The 22,935-nt window shown below is 31.2% G+C and overlaps 3 protein-coding genes across 3 annotated transcripts in view; 1 reads left to right on the top strand and 2 right to left on the bottom strand.

Moving 5' to 3' along the window:
• LOC113401578 (tRNA (adenine(58)-N(1))-methyltransferase catalytic subunit TRMT61A) overlaps positions 1-15,513 on the bottom strand; it is a 57,715-nt gene extending 42,202 nt beyond the window's left edge. Inside the window, exons 1-4 of the mRNA XM_026641547.2 lie at positions 15,232-15,513; positions 14,895-15,051; positions 14,108-14,250; positions 12,786-12,915 (exon numbers count right to left, since the gene is read on the bottom strand). Of these exons, the coding sequence (XP_026497332.2) occupies positions 12,786-12,915; positions 14,108-14,250; positions 14,895-15,051; positions 15,232-15,426 (625 nt within the window). The 5' untranslated portion in view covers positions 15,427-15,513. The remainder of the gene's footprint in view (positions 1-12,785; positions 12,916-14,107; positions 14,251-14,894; positions 15,052-15,231) is intronic.
• A 244-nt stretch (positions 15,514-15,757) lies between these two features.
• Positions 15,758-18,944, top strand: LOC113401574 (mediator of RNA polymerase II transcription subunit 24). Its single transcript, XM_026641544.2, has one exon. It carries the CDS (start codon positions 15,919-15,921, stop codon positions 18,856-18,858), a length of 2,940 nt encoding a protein of 979 aa, XP_026497329.1. The 5' UTR covers positions 15,758-15,918; the 3' UTR covers positions 18,859-18,944.
• The window catches only part of LOC113401575 (PAS domain-containing protein cky-1-like), a 129,367-nt gene continuing 125,366 nt past the window's right edge, over positions 18,935-22,935 (bottom strand). Inside the window, exons 10-12 of the mRNA XM_026641545.2 lie at positions 21,372-21,698; positions 20,644-21,254; positions 18,935-19,817 (exon numbers count right to left, since the gene is read on the bottom strand). Coding sequence (XP_026497330.1) covers positions 19,771-19,817; positions 20,644-21,254; positions 21,372-21,698 — 985 coding nt within the window. The 3' untranslated portion in view covers positions 18,935-19,770. The remainder of the gene's footprint in view (positions 19,818-20,643; positions 21,255-21,371; positions 21,699-22,935) is intronic.

Here is a 22,935-nt window from a genome sequence, read left to right on the forward strand (position 1 = left end):
ATAAAATGAACTTCTGATAGTCATTGCCTTTAAAGTAGAACACTTATTATAAAGCTTAAATTATACCGATTTAACACAACATCGCAGAATCTAGGATTACAATAACTTACAGACAAAACAACATTAACGAAGATAGGGTGACTTTTATTTAAAAACGACTAAGGGCTAGCTATATAATAAATTCCCACGCAAAAGTACCGACTTTAAAACATAGGCAGATAATAATAAACAAGCGGCAATCGGTGTAAATTACCCGCGGTCGACAGCCGCATTTATGGGCGACGTCTGGTGTATTGAAACTAAATCATTTCAACGTGACCCCACCCGGTCACAAAATACAAATAACTTCGCTAATGAACTTTGATTAAAAATTGATTTATTATTTTTTGCACCTATCGCCGCTAAGGGCTTATTGTAAATTATTATTTTATACGCTGTAAATTAAATCTACGTTTGAATCGGTTTATGAATCATTTCAAAGTTTAGATATAAAATTGAATCAAACTTTTAATGCATTTTATGTTAACATACAGGTTAAAATATATTTTGTTGTATACTTACTAAATATGAGTAAATAGCAATTGAACCGAGCTTTATGACAAACTTCTAAACAAAAATAAAAATAGGAATTCGAAATTCAAATACATTTTTTTTAAAATTAATCAGTGTATGACAGATAATAAATGTTTTCAAATAAGCATTACCATAATCAATCGGCGCGTGCCAGACACGTACCAACGTATACATAGCTATCTACGTAACCAATATAGTGACGTGTGCGGTATGCAGGGAGCGGCGAGTCAAGGCGAAGGGTCGTAGAAAGGAGTCTGACGTCTGTATTAATTTTATACTTTAGTTATTATCGTGCCACGGACCGATTGTTCTGGTTCTTGTCTTATGTAAAACAGCCATGGAAGTTATGATAGGCTGTGATAGCTTGGTTGGATTTAAGTTGTAGCAATATATCAATCGGGGGAAAGATAAACTGGTTGACGAAAATACAGTCTTGTTTAATTGTTTAAACAATGTTAGAGATAACTGAGACTCCCGAATTTAGTAGTTTCATATATATTATTATAGCTATGTTCTTATTAATGTGTTTTTCATTGTAAGTTTATTTGTTATAAAAGCTAGGTAACTAACTTTTTTTAAAATTTATTTATAGCGAAGACCTTTGAAGTTGATGTAGAACTGTCGCATATTTTTGCATCGCAATAAAAAATGTTCTTATGTAACTTTGATCACCGATTCTGTTTTGAGTCATCGATTCGATATTGGTGATACGATTAATAATTTACAAAAACTATATATAATCAATCACAAATATGGAATTCGATTTAGTTGACGATAAAATACGTACGTAGATAACACCATGCAATAAATTAAACCTAGTATCGTAAATAAACCAGTGACCTAAAAGCAATGAGACCCAGACACAAAACATAACTTTTGCATTATGACAATCATAGCGAAAATATTGCCCCACGACAAGACAAATATGTCATTTTGTTATCTATTTAATAAGAAATTTATGAATTCCCTTCATTTAATTGTGTTAAATGATATGATAACCTTTTTCATTAACTAGAACTAACATTATATTTGAGTTTTAATTATTTATTTGGCGTTTACTCCTATTTTAATTGTGAAACATTATATAAATTTATACAGACGTCGACACTGTAATAAATATTGACCATCTTGTACATACTCAGGAGGGTACGAGGCCTACAAAGTAAGTAATATAATATAAAATAACTTGACTTAATTAAAAGGCTTAGAGACTAAAATATAAAGCAAATAAATTGAAAATGTCTAAATATTATCATGGGTAAACATTTTAGGGATTACACAAAAATTGTTCTTAATATTCTGTTGGGGAAGCTGTGACTATTAGTACTAAACACATACATAATATATTACAGTTTATGTATATTGGTGGTATGACTTGGCACAGGCCCGTCTGTGTAGGTACTACCTACTAAACGTATTCATATATTCTATCATCAAGCAGTATACTCTGTATTATTGTGTTCCGGTTTGAAGGGTAACCCAGGGTTTAATTTTAACTACGATTAAAATATTGTTCGATTCAGATCGAGATTAATCTGAAACTAAATAAACTTCTGTTCGAAGTTTATTATTGATACCTTTCTAAAAAAAGTATCATTTCATCGAGCAATAGGGTTTTTTCTTTAAAAAAAGATGTCTTACAATTCAATTGTTCTTTTTACTCTCTTTTTAATTATGATACATTTATTCCACATCAATAAGGCCTTTAGTCCCATTTACATTCTTTCCACTCTTTAACAAATTATACTGAATTGACAAAAGCCTGGTTTGCAGCTTTTCACTTATATCTGTATTATTTTATGTGTTATGTCATAGACCTTGTCATTCATGCTTTATTACTCACACCAAACTGCAGCGGAGCAGCAAGGTGGAATAAGCGCCAAACCTTACCTTAACGGGATGTCTGCCCAGTACATTAACAGTCTATTACTATATTTTTTTATTTTGCTTAAGTTTATGCAATGATTTTACTGTATCGATCATATTCATTCATGTTATTACTAGTACTTCCTGAAGTTGAACATTAATAGACAAAAGGCCGCCACTATTATTACGGCTACAATAAATTAATAGATTTTCTATAGAATACATTTTCTCGCTTTATAAATAAGCCTATTAATTCCGTAATATGTTGTTATCATTAACAACGAATTTTATTATAATTCCTAACGATTAATTGTGTTTTAATTAAAACAATTTATCGTCACGCCTTACATACTTTAGCTGTGACACTATTTACTGATTTTATCGAGTGCGTGTCACTAGATTAATACGTAGTTATCTGTTTTATATTTTCCAACGTCCTGTGAATGTATCTCTGTGTGTATCTTGTTAGGCAAAGATGACAGACAAACTGACAAAAGTTTATTTTTTATTTTTTACAGGCGCAGTAGAAATTATAAATTAAATCCAATATGTACGTTTTTAAGTCTTATGTGCCTGTATTTACACTAGCTCATTCGGCTTCAAACTAAAACACAGCAATATATTATATGTAATATAAATATATTATATACTGTTTGGTAATAAAATGGTGTACGTATAAAAGGAATGTTATAAAATTTGAAAAAATCAAACCATATCACCATTACCACAAGGATCATAGTGTATCCCTTGAACATCTAAAACATTTATTTGAGTATATCTGATAAATTTTTGCTATAAATATATTACAGCATAAATAAATTAAATCAATATATGGACGACGCAACTAACTAACTACTATTTTTAAACGATTAGTATAACTGGAACTAATATAGAAAACATTAAACAAATTCATTATTAATAGACATTCTATCAACTATCGGCCGGTCCAGTTGTAATTCAGTTAAGCAAACAAAACGCTGTATTAGTCATATGCTCTATTGTCCATGGCTGTCGTTCTGAGCTTTATCTTAATTGACCACTATTTGATTTAGTAGCGCAAACACTGCCAACGATCAACCTACACTGAGTAAATAGTAACGAAGACTTAACCTGTTTGAATTAGGGTTCAAAATTTAATGGCAAATGTTTTAAAAATTGGATGGAACGATGTTGTATTTCGAAAACATTTACAAATCAATGAATTCGGCAGTGGAAAGTCCAATTAAGCAGTAATAGTTCTTATAACAATAAACATAAAGATTAATCGTTTAGACGCGAGTGATTTGATATGTTTGTCTTAGAACGCTGGCCGAGTAGCGCCCGAGGGGACAGCCTATCATGTGGCTATTACACTTATGACATGTATTTGGAAAGTAACAAGGATATAAGATTGTTATCGTCCAAGTATGCGAATCGAGTCCCCTGCAGGGGTGCGAGAAATATGTATGAAATATTTTCGACAATTCCTTGATCGTTATCTGTAATTGTAGGATTTGATAATAATTAAACGCGTTGGGAATGTTGCGTTAGCTAATTTATCGCTTCGTGTTTTAGCGGAATTGGTTCATTTCGAACTGTGTTTTAATTAAATTAAAAAAAATAAAATAAGGAAGTAGTAAGTCTATTAAAAACAGACAAACCTATAAAATTTTAGATAGGCTATATGTATTGAATTGTTATAATCACACCAATTAGTAGAACGATAAATAACCTAACCAAAATGACGAATTACAGCTTACTAATACTGAGTATCTAAATTTGTCTCCGATACCTATGTCAATCATTTTATATTAATTTCTAAGCAAATATTTAACTGCTTTTTATATAATAAGCATATACAATTATACGATATATCATATATAAAAAACAAGGAATACTAAGTCATGTTTTTTTTACAATGACATACCGTTTTTTGTTATTAGAACATTTTTTTTAATTTTTTTTTATGGTATTGGTTGGCGGACGAGCATATGGGCCACCTGATGGTAAGTGGTCACCACCGCCCATAGACAAAGGCGCTGTAAGAAATATTAACCATTCCTTACATCACCTATGCGCCACCCACCTTGGGAACTAAGATGTTATGTCCCTTGTGCCTGTGATTACACTGGCTCACTCACCCTTCTAACCGGAACACAACAATACAGTGTACTGTTATTTGGCGGTAGAATATATAACATTTCTCAAAACATACAATGTTTTTACTACATTGGTTAAAATTATCTATGGAATTTACGGATATCTCAAAAATATATTAACACACCTACGCTGCCTAGAGGCCACACCTAAAAACGAGTAAATATTGCACCCAGCGATTAACAAAAAACAAAAGTGATCTGCTCTTTCGAATATTAGTAACGGTTAATTTATTTAAAAATGGAACTTAAATGTTCTTTCAGGTTTTATAATTGTTCGTGTATAATTGCATTGAATGACCACAGAGTGCGAGACGATAATATTGTCAGTTATCGGTAAAGTGTTGACAGTTGACCAGTTCCGAGATTGGCGGAGTCATGATGATAGTTACGATGTTGATTTATAACTTACACTTGCAATTCTTGCTGCAGACATTTATTTAAAGTTGAATGAATTTACTTGGTCTCGGTGATTTGATACTCGATTACGCATTGAGTAATGTTATCGTAACGAAAATTAAACAGTGTTAATTCTATTATTAATATATTTTGTAAAAATATTTCCTTTAATATATACATATATCACATTATAATATTTACAGTTAATGAACAAGATTGGAGCAGCGTGGTTATTCCACCACACTATGCTCCAAACCTTCTCCTCAAAGGGAGAGGAGGCCTTAGCCCAGCAGTGGGAAATTTACAGGCCGCTAATGCATGTATGTATGTAATGAACTGGAAGAGAATAAGCAACGTCATATTTAAACACAATAAAACATAATTTTAGCTAAAATAGAATTAGTTCTTTATTTGAATTTTATTCTTTTTATAGTTCTGTAACCAAATGGCAAAAAACGGAACCCTTATAGATTCGTTATGTCTATCTGTCTGTCCATATGTCACAGCCACTTTTTTAAAAATATATTTCTGTCATTGAAAAAAATATTCCATTTGTATTTCACGGATTGACGATGTGATGTGTAGTGTACACACACATATATACTTATATATACACACATATGTACTTCGGCTATTATTAATATATTAAAATAATAATTATAATTACAAAAGTATTCTTCTGATTTATCTAACACATTGCGCATATTACTCTTTTGGAGATGGGACTTTGTTATTATAAAGAACTACTAAATACAATGGTATGAAATACTGTTCAGGTTAATTGTTTATAATAAAAGTACGCAATGTCAAATGTCCCACAAATAGTAAGTAATATCCCACGTGTGGTAAAAGACCTGTCTTCTCGAGATAAAACTCTCGCTTGGAACTAATTTCATCAAATTACTTCAACGCGGATTAGTGAATCATAAACATAAATTAAGCATTTTCTTATTTGGGATCAATATCATAATCTTTTTCAAAACAGATTTAACTACTTACTAACTTACAAATGCAAAATATATAATTTAAAACATAAAAAATAAGAAACTAATCTATCCTCAGTACATTATGAGTTCAACAAAAAGATACAAAGCTGCGCTAAAATTCGTAACCCTTGTAAAGGCCAGTTCGTTTGGTTTAAGCACAAAAGGTGCTATTTTTCAGTTGAAGATAACGTCCTAACCGAGACAGCTGAGGCAAGGGGCTGTCTTATTAGACTTTCGTTCGTTCTGCGTCTAGACCACCATGGGAGAGGGCTCAGTTACATTGATATGTCATGTTCCAAGACCAGACATTTGTAAGTGTACTAAATGCTGCGATTACGGCCGGACACTTAGTAAGTGCTAGTAATAGTGCTTGGGTATCATTAAATGCCTTTTTGTGGAATGCGCATTCCTTTGATTAAAATGTTTTGTACATACCAGGAATTATTTAACGTTCCGATTTCAGTATAAAATTCGCGCATATCTAGCTTGTATCTTATGAGAGAATATCGAAGCATGAAAACTTGAATCATAAAAACATTTCAGTGTCTCTAAAGCTGTAGACAGACTTTCTAATATTCTTACGAAAGCGAACAAACTGTCAGAGGATATAAAGTATCGCCTATAAGTTAGAATACAATCCAATCCTATGTATAATTAACCATAGTAAAATGAACTGTAATATCCATTTGTATACATTAGGTGTATGAATGAGGTTTACAAAGATTACATTGTTAGCTCAGACCATCAGTGTGTCGACGAACCATTTATTAATAAGACATATTTGGACAACGGTCGACGGACGATAAATAAGGCTATTGAAATCATAGTGTACCGAAAGTCTTGTTAGATACGCCTGTGATATATATTTAACGACTATTGTATCAATATGTTTACAATGTGAGTTGAATAATTCGAATACGTTTAGAAATATTATTTAAGACACTTAAACCTGTGAACTACAAATATAACTATAAATAATAATTTACAATAGTGTTTTATACTTAATTGGAAAACGAAGTCGAGAGGTCTAAGCTACTTTAAAATAGACTTAATATTATAATGATAGAGAAAACCATGTCACATAAAATCAGCCGCGTATTATTTTATATTTACACGTGATGTCAGTTTAACTTCTTTTTATACTACCGATTTTTTATATTTCGAGCCACAGCTTCACCTATGGTGCGGGTAGGATATATGCATGCGTTAGAGATAAAAAGTAACCTGTATGCTAACCAAGACTGTAATTTATCTTAGTGTCACGTTTCATTCCGATCCGTTCAGTCGTTGTATAAAACATCCCGGATCCATCCAAGTTATCAAATTTATAATATTCGTAATATAAATTATTTATCACTTTTTTTATTTACTCCACACAGTTGATTAGATCACCGAACTCATAATAATATGATATTCCAAAGAAATGTTATGACAGACGAATAAACAAAACAAGAGTGATCTGATAAGGTTCTAGATTGTCGCGTTCGAAGATACAAATCCTCCATATTTATAAGAAGAATATTTACTTTATTGTATTATATATGTGTCGATTTATTAAGCTTAATTGTGAATGTCATATAACCGTAATTACGTCCGTGTATTGCGTCTGATTTCAGTATATAAAACTATGTTACGTATTCAACATATTATGCGTTCAAAATATTATATCTTTATAAATTTTTGATATATTATTATGAATACGAAATTGAGTTTTAACTTATAATTATTATTAAATGTGCACCGCGATTTTAGTTCCATAAAATTTGAATTTACGTACCTATTTTATAGTTTGCCACATTCACACACTCCTTATGGGAGTGTCACAAAGTTATATAATAATGTTATTAGACGGTCCTAACGGGAAAAGTATTATTTAAATCAGTCTAGTAGTTCCTGTGATTAACGCGTTCAACCGTACAAGTTTTCTATCTTTATAATATAGATTGTAATGCGTGGTACATTACCTATTACAAGCGTTGAAATCAAGTAAATGTTGGGTAATTACACACACACATAAATCAAATTAATGTTCATTTAATATTAACTCCCTTTTATTTTAAAAAATGTTATTTTTTATTTTTAATTACATACACATTTTGTATTAGAGCCAATAGAGGCCACCAAGCTATATATAAGTATAAATATGATATATAAATAAATAAAACTCATTAAAATCACAAAGTAGACGTATTAGAAATCGTTCAATGACTTTTAACATTCGCTTTGTACATAAAGTTTTCTCCCGAAGGGATATAAATAGGGCGTCTTAAATTCGAAGCCATTTTCCTAGGATGGTCTTATTAGGGCACTGTCTTAAGAACGATTAATCGTTAATCGTTATTAGGACAGTAGCCTAATATAGTGTATTCCCAGAGTTAACCCTGGGATATTTTACTGTGACAATATAATTAAGCTTTAATTTATAATTGGTAGTAAGCTGTATTAATAGTAGTACTATTAAGATTGTTTTATTTATTTGTTTGTGATAAAACATAACGTAAAGTCGAGATGACTCAATGGTTAAAACGAGTGAATCTATCATAACCGAATTTCGCTGGTTCAAATCTGGGTTTCATGAAAAGTTAATGGTGGTGACCTCGTCTGAGTTTCTAATTGATCTCGTACTCAACACTAAACACTTAAAAAAATATTCAAGTTTCAAATAAAAATTCCACCCAAGTAGAGCCACGTGGTGGAATTAGTTTATTAATAGGAGAGGCCTTTGTCAGGCACTGAGAAATATAAGGGTTGGTACTCCTCAAGCATCAGGATATCTTATGTCGTTTTTGGTAACCCTGACAACACGCACAAGCATGCAAAATTTAATGATGATCAGTTAAGCAGTTGAGACGTAAAAGCTAAACAAACAAACTTACATTTGCATTAATTATATTAGTATGTAAGTCACTTGGTTACAATTTGAATTAAGAATGTCTCTTAACAGTATTTAGTAGGCAATTACTGAAATACTTCATTTACAATAGTATATTACATCATGGCTTAAAAACTCGCTGTCAAATAACAATAGGGCAGCTAAAAGCCTTCAAGGATAAATAACAAAATGTGTCATTTGTTTGTGAGCGGCTTGAGAGATGCGTATCTAGATTTTATAAGGATCTACCAATTAGGCACAACAATATAGGGTTGGCAATTATACATTTTAAATTATATAATAATAATATAGCCCTTTATTCGGATCATAGAAAACAACATATCAAACTTAAACTACAAAAAGTGTTACATAAAAATAATATTAATCTAGCAATTACTTGATAATAGATAAATAAACAACAAATGTTGTAAAATATATTTTCCAACATTTCTTGTTTATTTATCGTTTGCAGATCCGTCTGCCAATCGGCAAAGACCTCTTCCAACCTTTTCCATTCGGCTCGTTCCTGAGCCACTCTACTCCACGTCACTCCTGCCACTTGTTTTATGTCACCATCCCATGTTTTCTGAGGTCTACCTCTCGTTCGCTTACCTTCTCTAGGATACCAAACGGTTTCTCTTTTACTCCATTTATCTTGGCCTCTCAGTGTGTGCCCTGCCCATCTCCATTTAAGTCGTTTTATTTTTAATGTAATATCAATAGATATTGTCTTGTTTCTAATATCGTGGTTTTGCACTCTATCGAATTTCTTAATGTTGAGCATACTCCTCTCCATTGCATATTGACAGGTTGCAAGCTTATTTGTCATTTTTTGAGTCAGTGTCCATGATTGGCAGCCGTACATGAGAACAGGTAATATACATGTATTAAATAATTTGATTTTCATGCTTTCATGGAGTTTTGTCTTTCATAGCTTCTTTTAGTCCCCAGTACCTCTTCCAGCCATTAGTGATTCGTCTCTCAACTTCCTTTTGCATAGGCTCTCGTTGAGATATTAGCTGCCCCAAATAGATGTATTCATCTGTGTAATTAATTTCCGTATGTTCTAGTTGTATTGCACTTTTATTTCCATTTGTCATTATTTTAGTTTTTTCTGGGTTCAGTTTTAAACCTACTTTATTACTTTCAATCGCAAGTTCACTTATCATTGTACTTATATCTTCAAAAGTTTTGGCGAAGAGCACAATGTCATCAGCAAATCTCAGTCAATCGTTTACATTAATCCCAAGATGTTCCAAATTCAGTTTTCTGATAATTTGTTCAAGTACCGCTGAAAATAGTTTTGGTGACATAGTGTCTCTGGTATCTGTAATAACAATGGATCGCATACCCTTGTCCCTTGTAGTTACACAGAAATCCAAATGATTACTTTTTGGCATTTAAATGATTGACGAGTAAATGGTTTTTATCTATGACGTTATGGTGGGTAGGTTGGGCATAAGGCTCTGTAAGTAACAATACCTATTCTCTACTTACTTATTAACTCCAATGAAAACAATAATCGGAAGTAGCAAATACTCCTGTTTATGAGAAAAATCGTTAAAATTACATGTAATTTGAGACTAATTTTCTTAGCAGGGTTAAAAAAAGTATTTTGTTCTTTGGCGCTGTTGCATAGGTATTGCGTGTAGAGTAAATGTCAAATTTCACGTTAAATGTAGAATCTACTTAATAAAATTTTAAATGACTGACAGCCTAAACTTTCATATCTAAAAATAACTGTCACCAAATATATTTTTTTAATTTTGATAATGAATTTTAAATATGAGTACGTAATCCACTGCGTAAAGTTTTTAAAATGACTGATTGACATACAACGTTCATCCTAAACCAGTGGGTCTACGGAAATGCAATTTTGCACCGGAATTCCTTATCTGCAAAGGAACGTTCTAGGTGATCATTAGGAATGAGTTTTAAAATTTCCTATTAGGGTTAAATAGTGGATGACGTCACTTCTGATGTTAGAAATATGAAAATCGGTATGTATACTTCTTTTAAAAAGTTTAAGGTAGATGTTAAAGTATAGTTGAAAATTAATTACCTGAGACAGTGAAATTCGTTGTTTATGAAGTTTGAAGTATAGAAATATATAAAAGCATTCGTTTATGAAAGCCAGTCGTTATAGCGCTTTCGAAAATGTATCCTTTAAGTAGGTATTAAGGATGAAATAATGTTTCCGATTGGATATACCGTCGGGTACACGCCTAGTCAAGTATAAACACAATTAATCTTTATTAAGGCCTTTAATTAAAACATAGTGATTGTTAAGGTTAAGTTGTTTGATTTATATTCGTTTAATACATATGTAATAATGTGCAGGGGTATACAGTGAGTATTAAAGAAATAATTAAAGTTAGTCAAAAGAAAAATATGAATTTTCTATACATGGTACGTGTAGTTTAGGTTAATGATAGTTTTGGAAAACGATATAAGTAACTGAATTGATTATAATTTTCTATTAAGAATTAAATTGTTTTCATCGTGTCGACTCACTTCAACGATGACATCTGACATGTTACGAGAAAATCAGTACTTGGTGGGGGGTGTATATCGGATCGATACATATACGGAACATATATGGGAGCAAATAAATAAATATAAAATACGAAAGGAGTCAGAGGCTTAATCTGTTCAGATTTCATTCAACTATTCATTTATTGTATTGGATGTTTATCATTTCCAAGCAAAGCTATTGTTGAAGTTTACTGTGGTAAAAACAGTATCGAATAAGATAAAAATATTTATAATATCCGCAACCCTATCATGAGAGCTAAGGTTAAACGACTCTCAACTCAATGAATCGATTTTAAATTCGTTATCTAGTTCACCACTAGCATGTTTAATGAATAGAATCGAATAACTTACAAGCGGATCGGTATAATCGACACTGGGTAATCAGATTGCAATCGATTCTGTCGATTTATAAGGATCTGTAGTTTCCTGCCGCGATAGTTTATCTTTATCTAGATGGTTGCTTTCGTTAGCTTTACGAATGTGATTTGTTTCATGTATTGTGAATTTAAGTATTGCATTACAGTTTTGTATGTATGCTATACAAATTGTATCGAGACGAGAAACGGTATCCACGTCGCTATTTTGCGACTACTACGTTCTAGGGTTGTAATCGTAAAATAAATATTAAATTTACAATGATGACGCGGTAAATTATTATATACTAATAAGAAAATTCATGTTTAAAAATATAGTTAAAAATGGCATCCTGTATGACTATTGCATAAATACACATACTTGTATTTTTTTACGACATGTATTCCTTACGACGTATAACATCATGAAAAACTCAGTCATATTAAACTGAAATTGAATACAACGACTTTTTCCTGCTTATAAACGTTTGTTTAGTTAAACACCGACTTGTCTCTTTCTGTCATCATTGATTTTACATTCGAAAGAACAAGACAGCATATTTTAACTAATGACCCACTAAATAACATATAAGTAAAGCCGTAAATATTCTATAAACTTTGGTTATTCGTTTTTCAAAATTTTAATTTTCTTTCTTCACAAGAACTATCATTCTAGTCCTCTTTTTATATCTTCTATAGTATATTTATATATAACATTAACTGTTATTTAGAACATGTTGATAGCGTTGCATTTACAATTATTGGTGCTATAATATAGGTGCGGCATTTATTGTTATTTTAATCGGAGGATATTGTAGTTTATGGCTTTATTAAAGATTAAGGACCCGATAAATAGTTTAGAGCTATAAAAGGATTCGTTTGGATTCAATTTGCATCTAAATTAAGTATTTAAATAAATAATCACGCAATATACTTCATTTATTCGATTCTTGGGAAGTTATTTGATTAATGGTTTCTGCTAAGACTATAATTATACACAGATATAAAGAAATGATCGATTTTGTTTTATTAAATTATTTGAATATGGATTGAAAATGATTCTCACCTTCATTCTTTATAGCAACGACAGCATGAGGAATTCCAGACCACGGGCTGGGTAGATCCAAAAATACTGCATCTGCCTTTCCACTGAGTTCATCTCCAAAACCTTCTGCTAACACATCTCTGTGTCGTGCCTAATAAAAAAAGATTTAAATAATATTGAAACAAATAAAAGATAATAAAAATTAGTGTCTTACTCAAAACGCTTTAAATTAGTTACTCGGTATTTAACGAAAATATTATAAACATATTAGGCATAATGAAGTAGGTCATTGTCTACCATTAAAAAAATAAAATACTAATGTTCTTCATGCTCTGTTACAATGTCGATAAAATCGACCATTTAAATGATAATATTACATTATTACTATTCGATGATATTAACGATTTTGTCCAAGTATTAGATATTTTTCTGAAACAACTACTATAGTGGAGCTGTCTTTCTCTTTCGAATGTCAAATTATTGATGGAAAGAGAGAATTTTGGGGTTGAAAGTTTTCAGTATGGTAGTGGAGAATCACCCAATAACTTGTACTTCTATCGCCCAACAGCAATATTTCGTATCGTTATGATCAATTTTTTATGATGATATAGTCCGTGTAATTATTATTACGCGCAAGAGAACGAACATCGTAGATCATTTTTACACCGTAGTTTATATTATTGCGTGTCTATCAGCGATATTGATTTACCAGCATGGCTGACATTTCTTTAAATATTTTTATATAAATGTCAGCCATAGTATTTTAACCAAATAGTATTTTTTCCATTTCATAAAAATGTATTAAGCAATTAATAAAATCAGGGATAACGTTTTCAAGATTCTAGTGCTTAATTTGGTAATTTATTACGTCTTTAAGGGCAGTTCATCGTATCGTTCATTCATTCGTTCATCGTATCGTGCAGGACACTAAGTACCGACAGAATAAGAGTATGTATCACTATACATATACTTCTATATCAACATAGCTAGAAATGTCGAACTGTTCAGCATTGTCGCTATACCGAATATTTACAGGGTACGCGTCTTATGTGACGTGTTATTTTAATCTGTCTGTATCAATTTACAATGATAATATAATTAGAATATTATAATATAATAATCATCCCGTTTAGTTAAAATATCTTAATATTTGTCAAAATTGAAAGAGTCCTACTATGACCTCAAGAAATTTTCACCAAACATTTGAACAACATATCTCAGATTATGTAGTTTTTATAAATATATTTTGTATGTATTATAGTACCACTGCATCACATTTTTTTTTGTACAATTTACTAGATTGCCGTTAGCTGAACAGATTCATATAATATAAATAAACTTACCGTAACAAATTCTGCCAGTCCATGGTCATCAAATTCTTCTTGTGCAACTTTTGCTCTGTGATCATGAAAGTCGAATGTATACACATGGCCGTGTGGCCGAATGCGGCGTATCAGGGCATGCGTTAAAGAACCACTACCAGTACCTGTTTAAAATATATGATAATAAGACTTCAATTTGATGGCTTCATAAATTTATTACAATGAATTATAGTGAAAATGTTTGTTAATATTTCATTTAAATTTACCAACAATAAAACAAAAAACATAATATTTTGAAATAAATCGAATAATTTTATCATTAGTGTCGATTTTTTATGTTATAATTTATTTTTCTTTTACATTACCAAATGAATATATGTTTTGAGTATTCAAACTCATTGCAATGTAAACTTTTATTTCTTACTTGTAATATATTAATTTATTTCCTATAAATCAATTGTGTACATTTAGAATAAGCTTTAACTTTGGTAAAATATAATAATTAAATATTATAAATATTATTTTTGTTTTTATGATATAGGTAATATCTTAATTCATACAATGAAACATCACTATGGATTCTTTATTTTATTTTATTTTTTTGACTCGGATAAAATTCCTGCCCATGTATATCCATCAGCATTAGAGGAGGGTTGTGGAATATGCTTTGAATGCTCAATAAGAAAACAACTTTTACTTTACCTTATAAGTATGTGAGTTTTTTTTAAATATTGTTCAATGAATATATAGATTAAGTACACAAGTTTTCCTTACTTTCTATATAATATAAGTTTAAAAAGATAAATACCAGCTTCGATGACAACGCTCCCTGGGACCAAATCTAACTGTAACATTATCATGCTAATGTCAGGAGTGTAAATAATTTGAGTCCGGTGTGGGAGTGTAAGAGACCATGACTCTGGTGTAGGTTGCAATACATGCCCCCAGCCTTTTGATAGGTCTACCTGTATTTATGGAATTTTATAGATAGGATTAATTATTTAAAAATGTAATATTCTTAATAATGTTTATATATTATTAATTGAATTTGTTGTTGTAGAATTTTTATGAATCTAGTCATAGTTTGATATTAACAATAATATTATTGAGGTTTATCTTAAAAAAATTAAATAAATAATACTTACTCTACTGCCGTAATCAACTCCTATAAGATTTCTAACCTTTAAAGCACCAAATGTTGTTTGGTAAACATTCTCAACCATTTCACCTTTTTTATTTTTTATTTCCGGTTTGACTTCTATAGCATGAAGATTATTACTTAAATAGAGGATCACTGTATCACCTTCGTCTATTTTACTCTTATAGTTTCTAAAACTCATTTTTTATCGTTTAAATATACAGTTTTTAACGAAGCGAAAACAATGTTTACTAATAAAACATGTGAGTTTGACTTTGAAGTTTGACGTTATCCAATTTTCTTATGTTGAATATGTTTCGTTATGCGTTTTATAAATACATATTTTAATGCCATGGCATTGTGTTAGTAAATGATAGAGCAATCATATTTTTACAAAGGTTTTACTTTTTTTTACTTAAAACCGAAAATCATATTAAACTCTATTTTAATTGAATGACAAAATATTAATCTGTGGTTTATTTGACACGAAACGTCAAATGTTTTATAAGTGTCAAAATCTTAAAAGTATAATTGTGATTTGTGATGTTTTTTTAAATCAATATTTAGTCAAATAATGAATTATATTTGAGCAGTTTATAAGAACATAAAACATTAAGTATAAGTAAAGTTAAACTGAGTTCCGCATGATTGTGTTAAAGAAACATAAATATTTTTATCAAAGTGGCACAGAAAGATGGTGAAAATGGATGCTTCTAAAATGACCAGTAAAACAAGCTCTCTTAAGGCTTTAATTTTAAAAGCTTGGCGTGAAAGGTGGACTGATATCCAATGGGGCATAAATATCAAAACTATTCTTCCAAGAGGTGTCAGTGGAGACTTGTATAACCTGGCTGATTGTATTCTTCAACAAGCTATGGTGGGTTGTGGTGCTAACCAATTGGTCATATCATATCTTAAACATTCCTTGGCATCACATTTAGTTTCATATGCTGCTGTATTGCAAAGAATAGCCAAATTCGATGCCTTTCATAAACCTCACTGCATTTTAAGTCTCTTAGAATTTCTCGAGGGTTTTCTTGACAGTATTACATGTCGTAGCAAAATGGAAGAAGAAATACTGGCTTTTGCTGTATCATCTATCATCTTATGGTTACTCCAAGTCTATCATTATTCATTAAGTAAATATCCATCATCAAATCCAATACAGAGCCAAGAACTTTTGGAAAAATCTACAACACTCCTCAATTCAATTGTTCATTCGGACTTTCTATTGTCTATGTTTTATCTAGCTAAGCAAAATGATCCAGATGAGTTTAATGAAGTTACAAAGAAATGTCAGGAGATTACAGCTTTCATGATGATGAATACTCAATTTAAAGCACCAGTTACAATACATGACACTTTGCAAAAGATATGTAATATGGATATTGATAAGATAGCTCCACTAAATACTAAACCAGAGACGGTCACACATTGTCTGCAAGCCTTAATAGCCGTCAATGTTTTGGCAAACCCCAGTGCCGATATGCAACAATTAGCTAGCCAGCTAATGATGATACAAAGAATTAAGAGTTATCCGTTATCAAGACTGTATTGTGAATTAATCAGAGCATGTTTCATTTCCTTAAATGATGCCAGTAAAGATGCATCTAAACAGGCTTTGTGGGCTGCATTCACATTTCTAAAATTGCCTCAAGTTATTAACTATCTTCATAATACTTGTGGTACTACTAATAAAGATGGTGATTATTCTGTAGAGGTAGTGGAAGCTTTTGAAAAACTGCTACAAGGCACTCCACTTCTTGATGTTGTTGATGCTAAGAATTCTTGCAATAGTGTTGTATCTTTATTGGAGCCCTTAGTTAAACTTAACGTAATATCAGAGACTCAACTTGCATATTTCAACCAAAAAAGAGAAAGTAAGGATATTAAACTACAAAAGTTAGAACCAACAGGTCTTCAAGGGTCTGTGCTGTCATTTATAACCCGTGCGGAACCAACATTAGCTGGAATGCTCAAAACTATGGGAGGAGATTTCCATAAAACTCAAGATTCTTTATATGTAATGCTTTGTCAAATTGTAGGGGGTACTACTTTAGACACTATTCTACCTGTTGCCACAGTAGAGGGAAAACTGAAATTATTTGTGTCAAGATTAATCAAGTTTAATGAATTTGCTCTTCTAACAGCTAGTGAGAAAGGAGCATCTCAGTCAAAAGTCTACATCTTTGATCTTTCATTTTTAATTCTTTGCTCTATCGTCCAAGATTATGGAGTTGATGCTGTTCTTGAAGAAAATGGAGATTCCTTTTTTGAACAATGGGTTAGAGACTGTATGGTACACAAAGGAGTTCATAAATCACCAGAGCAAATATTACAAAAATGTGACTTACAACTTATGGACATATTTATCCATCATCTCAGTGCACCAGATTTTGATTTCAAGAATACAAACCTTAAACCTCATGATTTATGTACTAATGTATGTGGAGTTATAAAAGAGATTTTATTTGCATGGGAACAAGGATCAATTTCGTCTGCTGATGTCAAGCGTATGTTAGATTCTTTAAGACAAAAAATGACTTCATTAGCTGTATGTGCTTCAGTGTGGCTCTGTTCATATATTAATGTTGTACATCAAGATGCATACATAAAACCTTTAAATATGGTTCAGATGTTTCTATCACCACCAAGTGAAGTTGAATTGGCCCAAATTGATAATTTTAAAGAGAGAGCCATATTGATGTGTCAAATAGTACGAAAGATGCAGTATGACATCCATCCACCTCTGGTGCCAAAATCTAAAGTTGTGCCGTTTACTCATTGTATTGTGTCTAAGCAACCCATCTTGGAACAGCTTCAATCTGTATGGGAAGATATTAAAACCAGAGGATACTTACACATTGATGCCACTCAAATTGTTGAGAGTCTTCTGAATACTGCTGGCCCAGTATGGTTTGTAACAAATTTAATTAAAGAAATGTTGAAATTTCGATATCAGGATGATTTAGACAGATCTGTGGACATTATCTTAGCAATGTTTCACTTAGATATTGAAAAATGCACAGAAGCATTATTACTACATGTTTTACCTCAGTATCTGTATAATGCTAAGCTATGTGATGAGTTGGTTGAACCACAATCAGCAATTTTGGCTAAACTTTGTGTTTACAGTATTTATGCATCCCTCGAACATAGCATATCAAATAGAGTCAACATATCTAGGAAACGTCGACACGATGATTCAGAAGATTTAGATACAATGGCCACTTCAAGTAAAGTTAGGAGAATGAATGACAATACATCAGATTCTTTGTATTATTCTCAAGGTCAAAGCATGTCTGGTATTGTAATAAAGGAACCTCTACAATCTGCTTTGGATGTTTTATACAAATCATTTTCTCAACTAGCAGGAAAGAACGGTGATGTTACACCTCAAACTCAATTTATATTTGAATTTATGGTATATGTTGTTCAATGTGGTCAGGAAAGGGCTCAAGTAGTACTACAAAAAATGCCAAGTGAAATAATCCCAACACTAATAAAGGCATTACCTGATAACTTCAATGTAGGATTAATCTTACGATTGTATGATTTATCTACATCATATGGAAGAAAAGATACTGCAAGGGACCTTTGTTTATTAAGAAATATGAGGCTCAGACCTGAATAATGTGTAATTAATTTTTGGGTGATGTTTGTTGGATATATAAAATGTAATTTAGTAAATAAGGTTAAATAAAACAATGTTTTAAATTATTGCTGTTTATTTTCATACTCATTTTAAAACCAATTTCTCATTTGTTTCGCTATTAACAATATAAATTTACAATACCCCTTCATTGGAAGGGATTTAAAAATATATTTAGTAAATTAAATAATCTTAATTTATACATTTCTAAATTATAATTTCAATTCTAATGGCGGACGGATTCAGGATAAAGTAGACATATTTATGACATGCAAAATGCATATTATGTGTAAACATATTGTTTCCGTGTTTTTTATAAAACATATGTGAAAAATACTTTCTTTTAACAATAATGCTGTATTTATAACCATTATGTCATGTACAATTGTATATATGACCAAAAAATATTTATACAATACATTAAAATGAATTAATTTTTAACAATAACGCTTTTTTAAATTGGAAAATTGTTTATTCGTATATATTAATTTTGATAGATTTAATTTTTTTTTAAAACGAAATATAGTATAACGATTTATTTTTCCACTCTGCCTATATTCTATTTAGACATCTCATACAAGAATAGAAAGAACATTTAACAATTGCACAAAAAATTCGGCAGATACTTTATTTTCAAAGAGCTGCCTATACATCTAGTATCTTAATTATTTTAAAATCTTTAAATTATTTACATAAAATATACATAATTTACGCTATTACTCACATTTTATGTGACATTAAGTTTGTACAGTGTCTACACTATATTACAATAATCTTAAAAACACATAGATCACAGGAGAGTTCCAGAACTTTTACCTCATATGTGGGTAGTTTAAATAACTAAGAGTATAAGGTAACAATATATTAATCTATACTATAATTTGAAAACACTAGTTATAACGCAGGCTTTTTGGCACCCGGTGAATCTGGATGCGGACGATCTGTAATAAGGTATCATGGTTAAAAAACTTTAAATATTATTTTAACATTTTCCTAATAATTTAATAAATAATGTGAATGTGTTGGATTGGTTGATTATGAATTTAAAGTCCTCCTAAGCGATTGCGGCCAATCTCAACTAAGACTAGTTAATAAGAAGGTGATACCATAGTTCATCGATATGTGCACAGTTGTACTCTCTTTTCGACATGTCCGGAGAGGGTTTATGCGCACGACCAACGGTTTTACGTATTTTTCAAGGCTCGGGAATGTAAATACTGCTAACTTTGAGATTCCAGACTGGTGCTGAGAGTTTCTCGACAAAAAATCTCAATAACTTTATATTGGACCAACGCGGGCTTTCAAATAAGGACTTCGGGTTCAGCAGCCTTATAAGGACGAGACCTACCTACTAGAGTCTAGACCAACGAGCCAGTTAAAGAAAATAAATATATAATATTTACGTTTGTTTTCAGATAAAGAGTTATATATAATTATAGTGATTATAGGTAGCAATTATATATACTAATATTATAAAAAGGAAAAAATTGTTTGTATGTAGAGGTTCATCTCCGGAACTAATGATCCAATTCTAAAATGTTTTACACAGGTAGAAAACTATTATATAAATATATTATTTTATAACTCCTGAGTACTATAGGTTATAAAATAACTTACATCCTATAATCTTTTGTATTAATGAACTGCATGGCTCGCTAGTAAGTAATAATTTATAATGTTTACACAGGTAAAATTTGTGAAAAGTAACACAACGTTTTTATGGGAATCCGTTTTTTAATAACGAGATACTGTTTTGTTTATACTCACCCATTTGCCTTCGAAGAGTTTCTCCTTCCCTTAGAGAATTATGTTCTGGCGGCGTTCGGCTGACCCTCATAGGTAAGCTTATTCTATTAGGATTACAATTTTCATCGATAGAGTTATCATTACTATTAGCGAATGTCATTCTTTGATTTCTATTCCAAGTTTGCTGATAGGAACTTTCCGTTGTTACTGTGCTACATCTATTGTTAGTATGAGGAACGTATTGTTCTGGTGACCAATCAAACACAAATGTATGACTATAGTTCTGCGTATATGCCGACGGCGTCCCAGAGGGTGTTGGTGGTGTAGTTGTAACGTATGGACTTAAATCTTGGTGACAAACATCGGGAACTTTTTGTAATGCCGATTCGGACCAAGTTGGACTAGGATTCCATTGATCGATCATTTCCGTTTCGGTTAAGCTAAAATTCTTTGATCCTGGCCTTCTATTGGTTATAGACGTTGCTGCTATTGCTACCAAGGTATCACCTCCAATATTGGACGCAGAGAAACGTGGAGACAAATTAGCAACGGGTGTTTTATCGTCCGATTGTTTTGCTTTCCTTTTAGCACTAGGTTGTGATCGTGATTCATCAATCCTTAAATTATGGTATCTGAAATAGAAAACTAATGTTAAGCTTGTGGAATTTAATCCTGCCGATAAAAACCATTAAAATGACATTTATATCAAATAAGAATATGGTCTTATTGATTCTAAATAATAATAATACCTGTTCTCATGAAGTGACACCGAATAATCAACTGGACCGTTGTCATGCCTTTCATAAGCGTAATGTATTGGTGTTAAGTGTGGCGGCACGTGCGGTATATGAGGCTGTAGGCTCGAATTCGGCATCATGACTGCTTGATTTCCATTTATACAGACTGGTGGTGTTGGCGCGTATTGCATAGTAGTCGGATATACTTGTATATCAGGCGGCGGTGGACCGTACATTCTGGTAGCTGCTTCATATGCTAAGCCATAATGCAGTTTCGATTGCACTGCGTAATAATGGTATAGCCATGGATTTGCTTTCATCACTGCTGCTTCCTGTTCACTGTTAACAATATAGAAACGATTTAAACAAACGAAATCATAGTCACACCTCACAGTGTTTTTATAATTTAAAATCTAAGTAATTGTTGTGATTGAAGTCTTGATTTTATTATGCATAATTCATTTAAACCAAAATGTGACCATAATATGTATACTTGAAACATGTCGGATTTCTTGAATGCATTTTATCTTTTCCACAGTAATATGTATTAACCATAGGTACCTACGACTTTGTTACATGCTTTGCCCATTAGTAGTAAGGAAAATGGAGACTACTAAAGTTTTATGTTTATATTAAGTAGTACTCTATGTCCGTGTGCCATGTTCGTGAAAAATATTTTACAATGTATAGGCAAGAGTAATGCAAAGGATTACGGTTCATTTGAATTATTCTTGTAGATTAGGGTTCATACTCGTTTAGTAAACACGTTTTATACTGCATTGGGTTTAAATGATTATTACTGTTTTTTTTTCAACATACACACATAAATAGTAAGCTTTTATCATTAAATAATATATTGTATATTAAGTATTTATAAAAAAGACTAAAGAGATTATAGGTAGCAATTATATATAATATTGCTAAATAGCATCTAGTGCTGTAGGTAAAACCGCCGGTAGGTATCCCATGGCTTTGTTCTGTTACTAATAAGCGAGTGATTAAATGTAATTACGGATACATCCACTGGTTGCCAGTAATTCACTGGTTTATGTGCCGTACAATAATTATCATTCGGCACTTGTTTATGATCAAAGAACACTTATATAAGCGACTTCGCTTATATAAGCGACGTGGTTGTTGTTCGTGAAAGTGGTTGTTAAACTCTTAAAAAATAACTAATAATTTTTTTTTGAAAATTCGAACATGTTGGATTATTTCTCCCTTTAAAAACTGACGCGGTTAATATTTCGTAAAATTATTAATTTGTCATACAAATATTTTTTAACAAAGAAACATAATTTGTGAATTTAATATTATTATTAACTGTATAAGAAATTCTTACTAATGACGCTTAATTTAATACGTATAATATAAACGTGTTAATTTAAATTCAGTAGGCAGCTTAAAGCCAGTACTTTCATTAACACGCATTTACGAAAACCTCAATTTTCAATACTGATAAAAATTATATAAAGTGATTCCAATTTTAAATTAAATTTATGCGTAAATCACAACCACTGAACCTTGAAACACTAAGACTATAACTATTAATTATTATTAGAGAGTTATTTGAGTA

This window comes from Vanessa tameamea, chromosome 20 (genome assembly GCF_037043105.1).
Source record: "Vanessa tameamea isolate UH-Manoa-2023 chromosome 20, ilVanTame1 primary haplotype, whole genome shotgun sequence".
Taxonomy (NCBI): Eukaryota; Metazoa; Arthropoda; class Insecta; order Lepidoptera; family Nymphalidae; genus Vanessa; species Vanessa tameamea.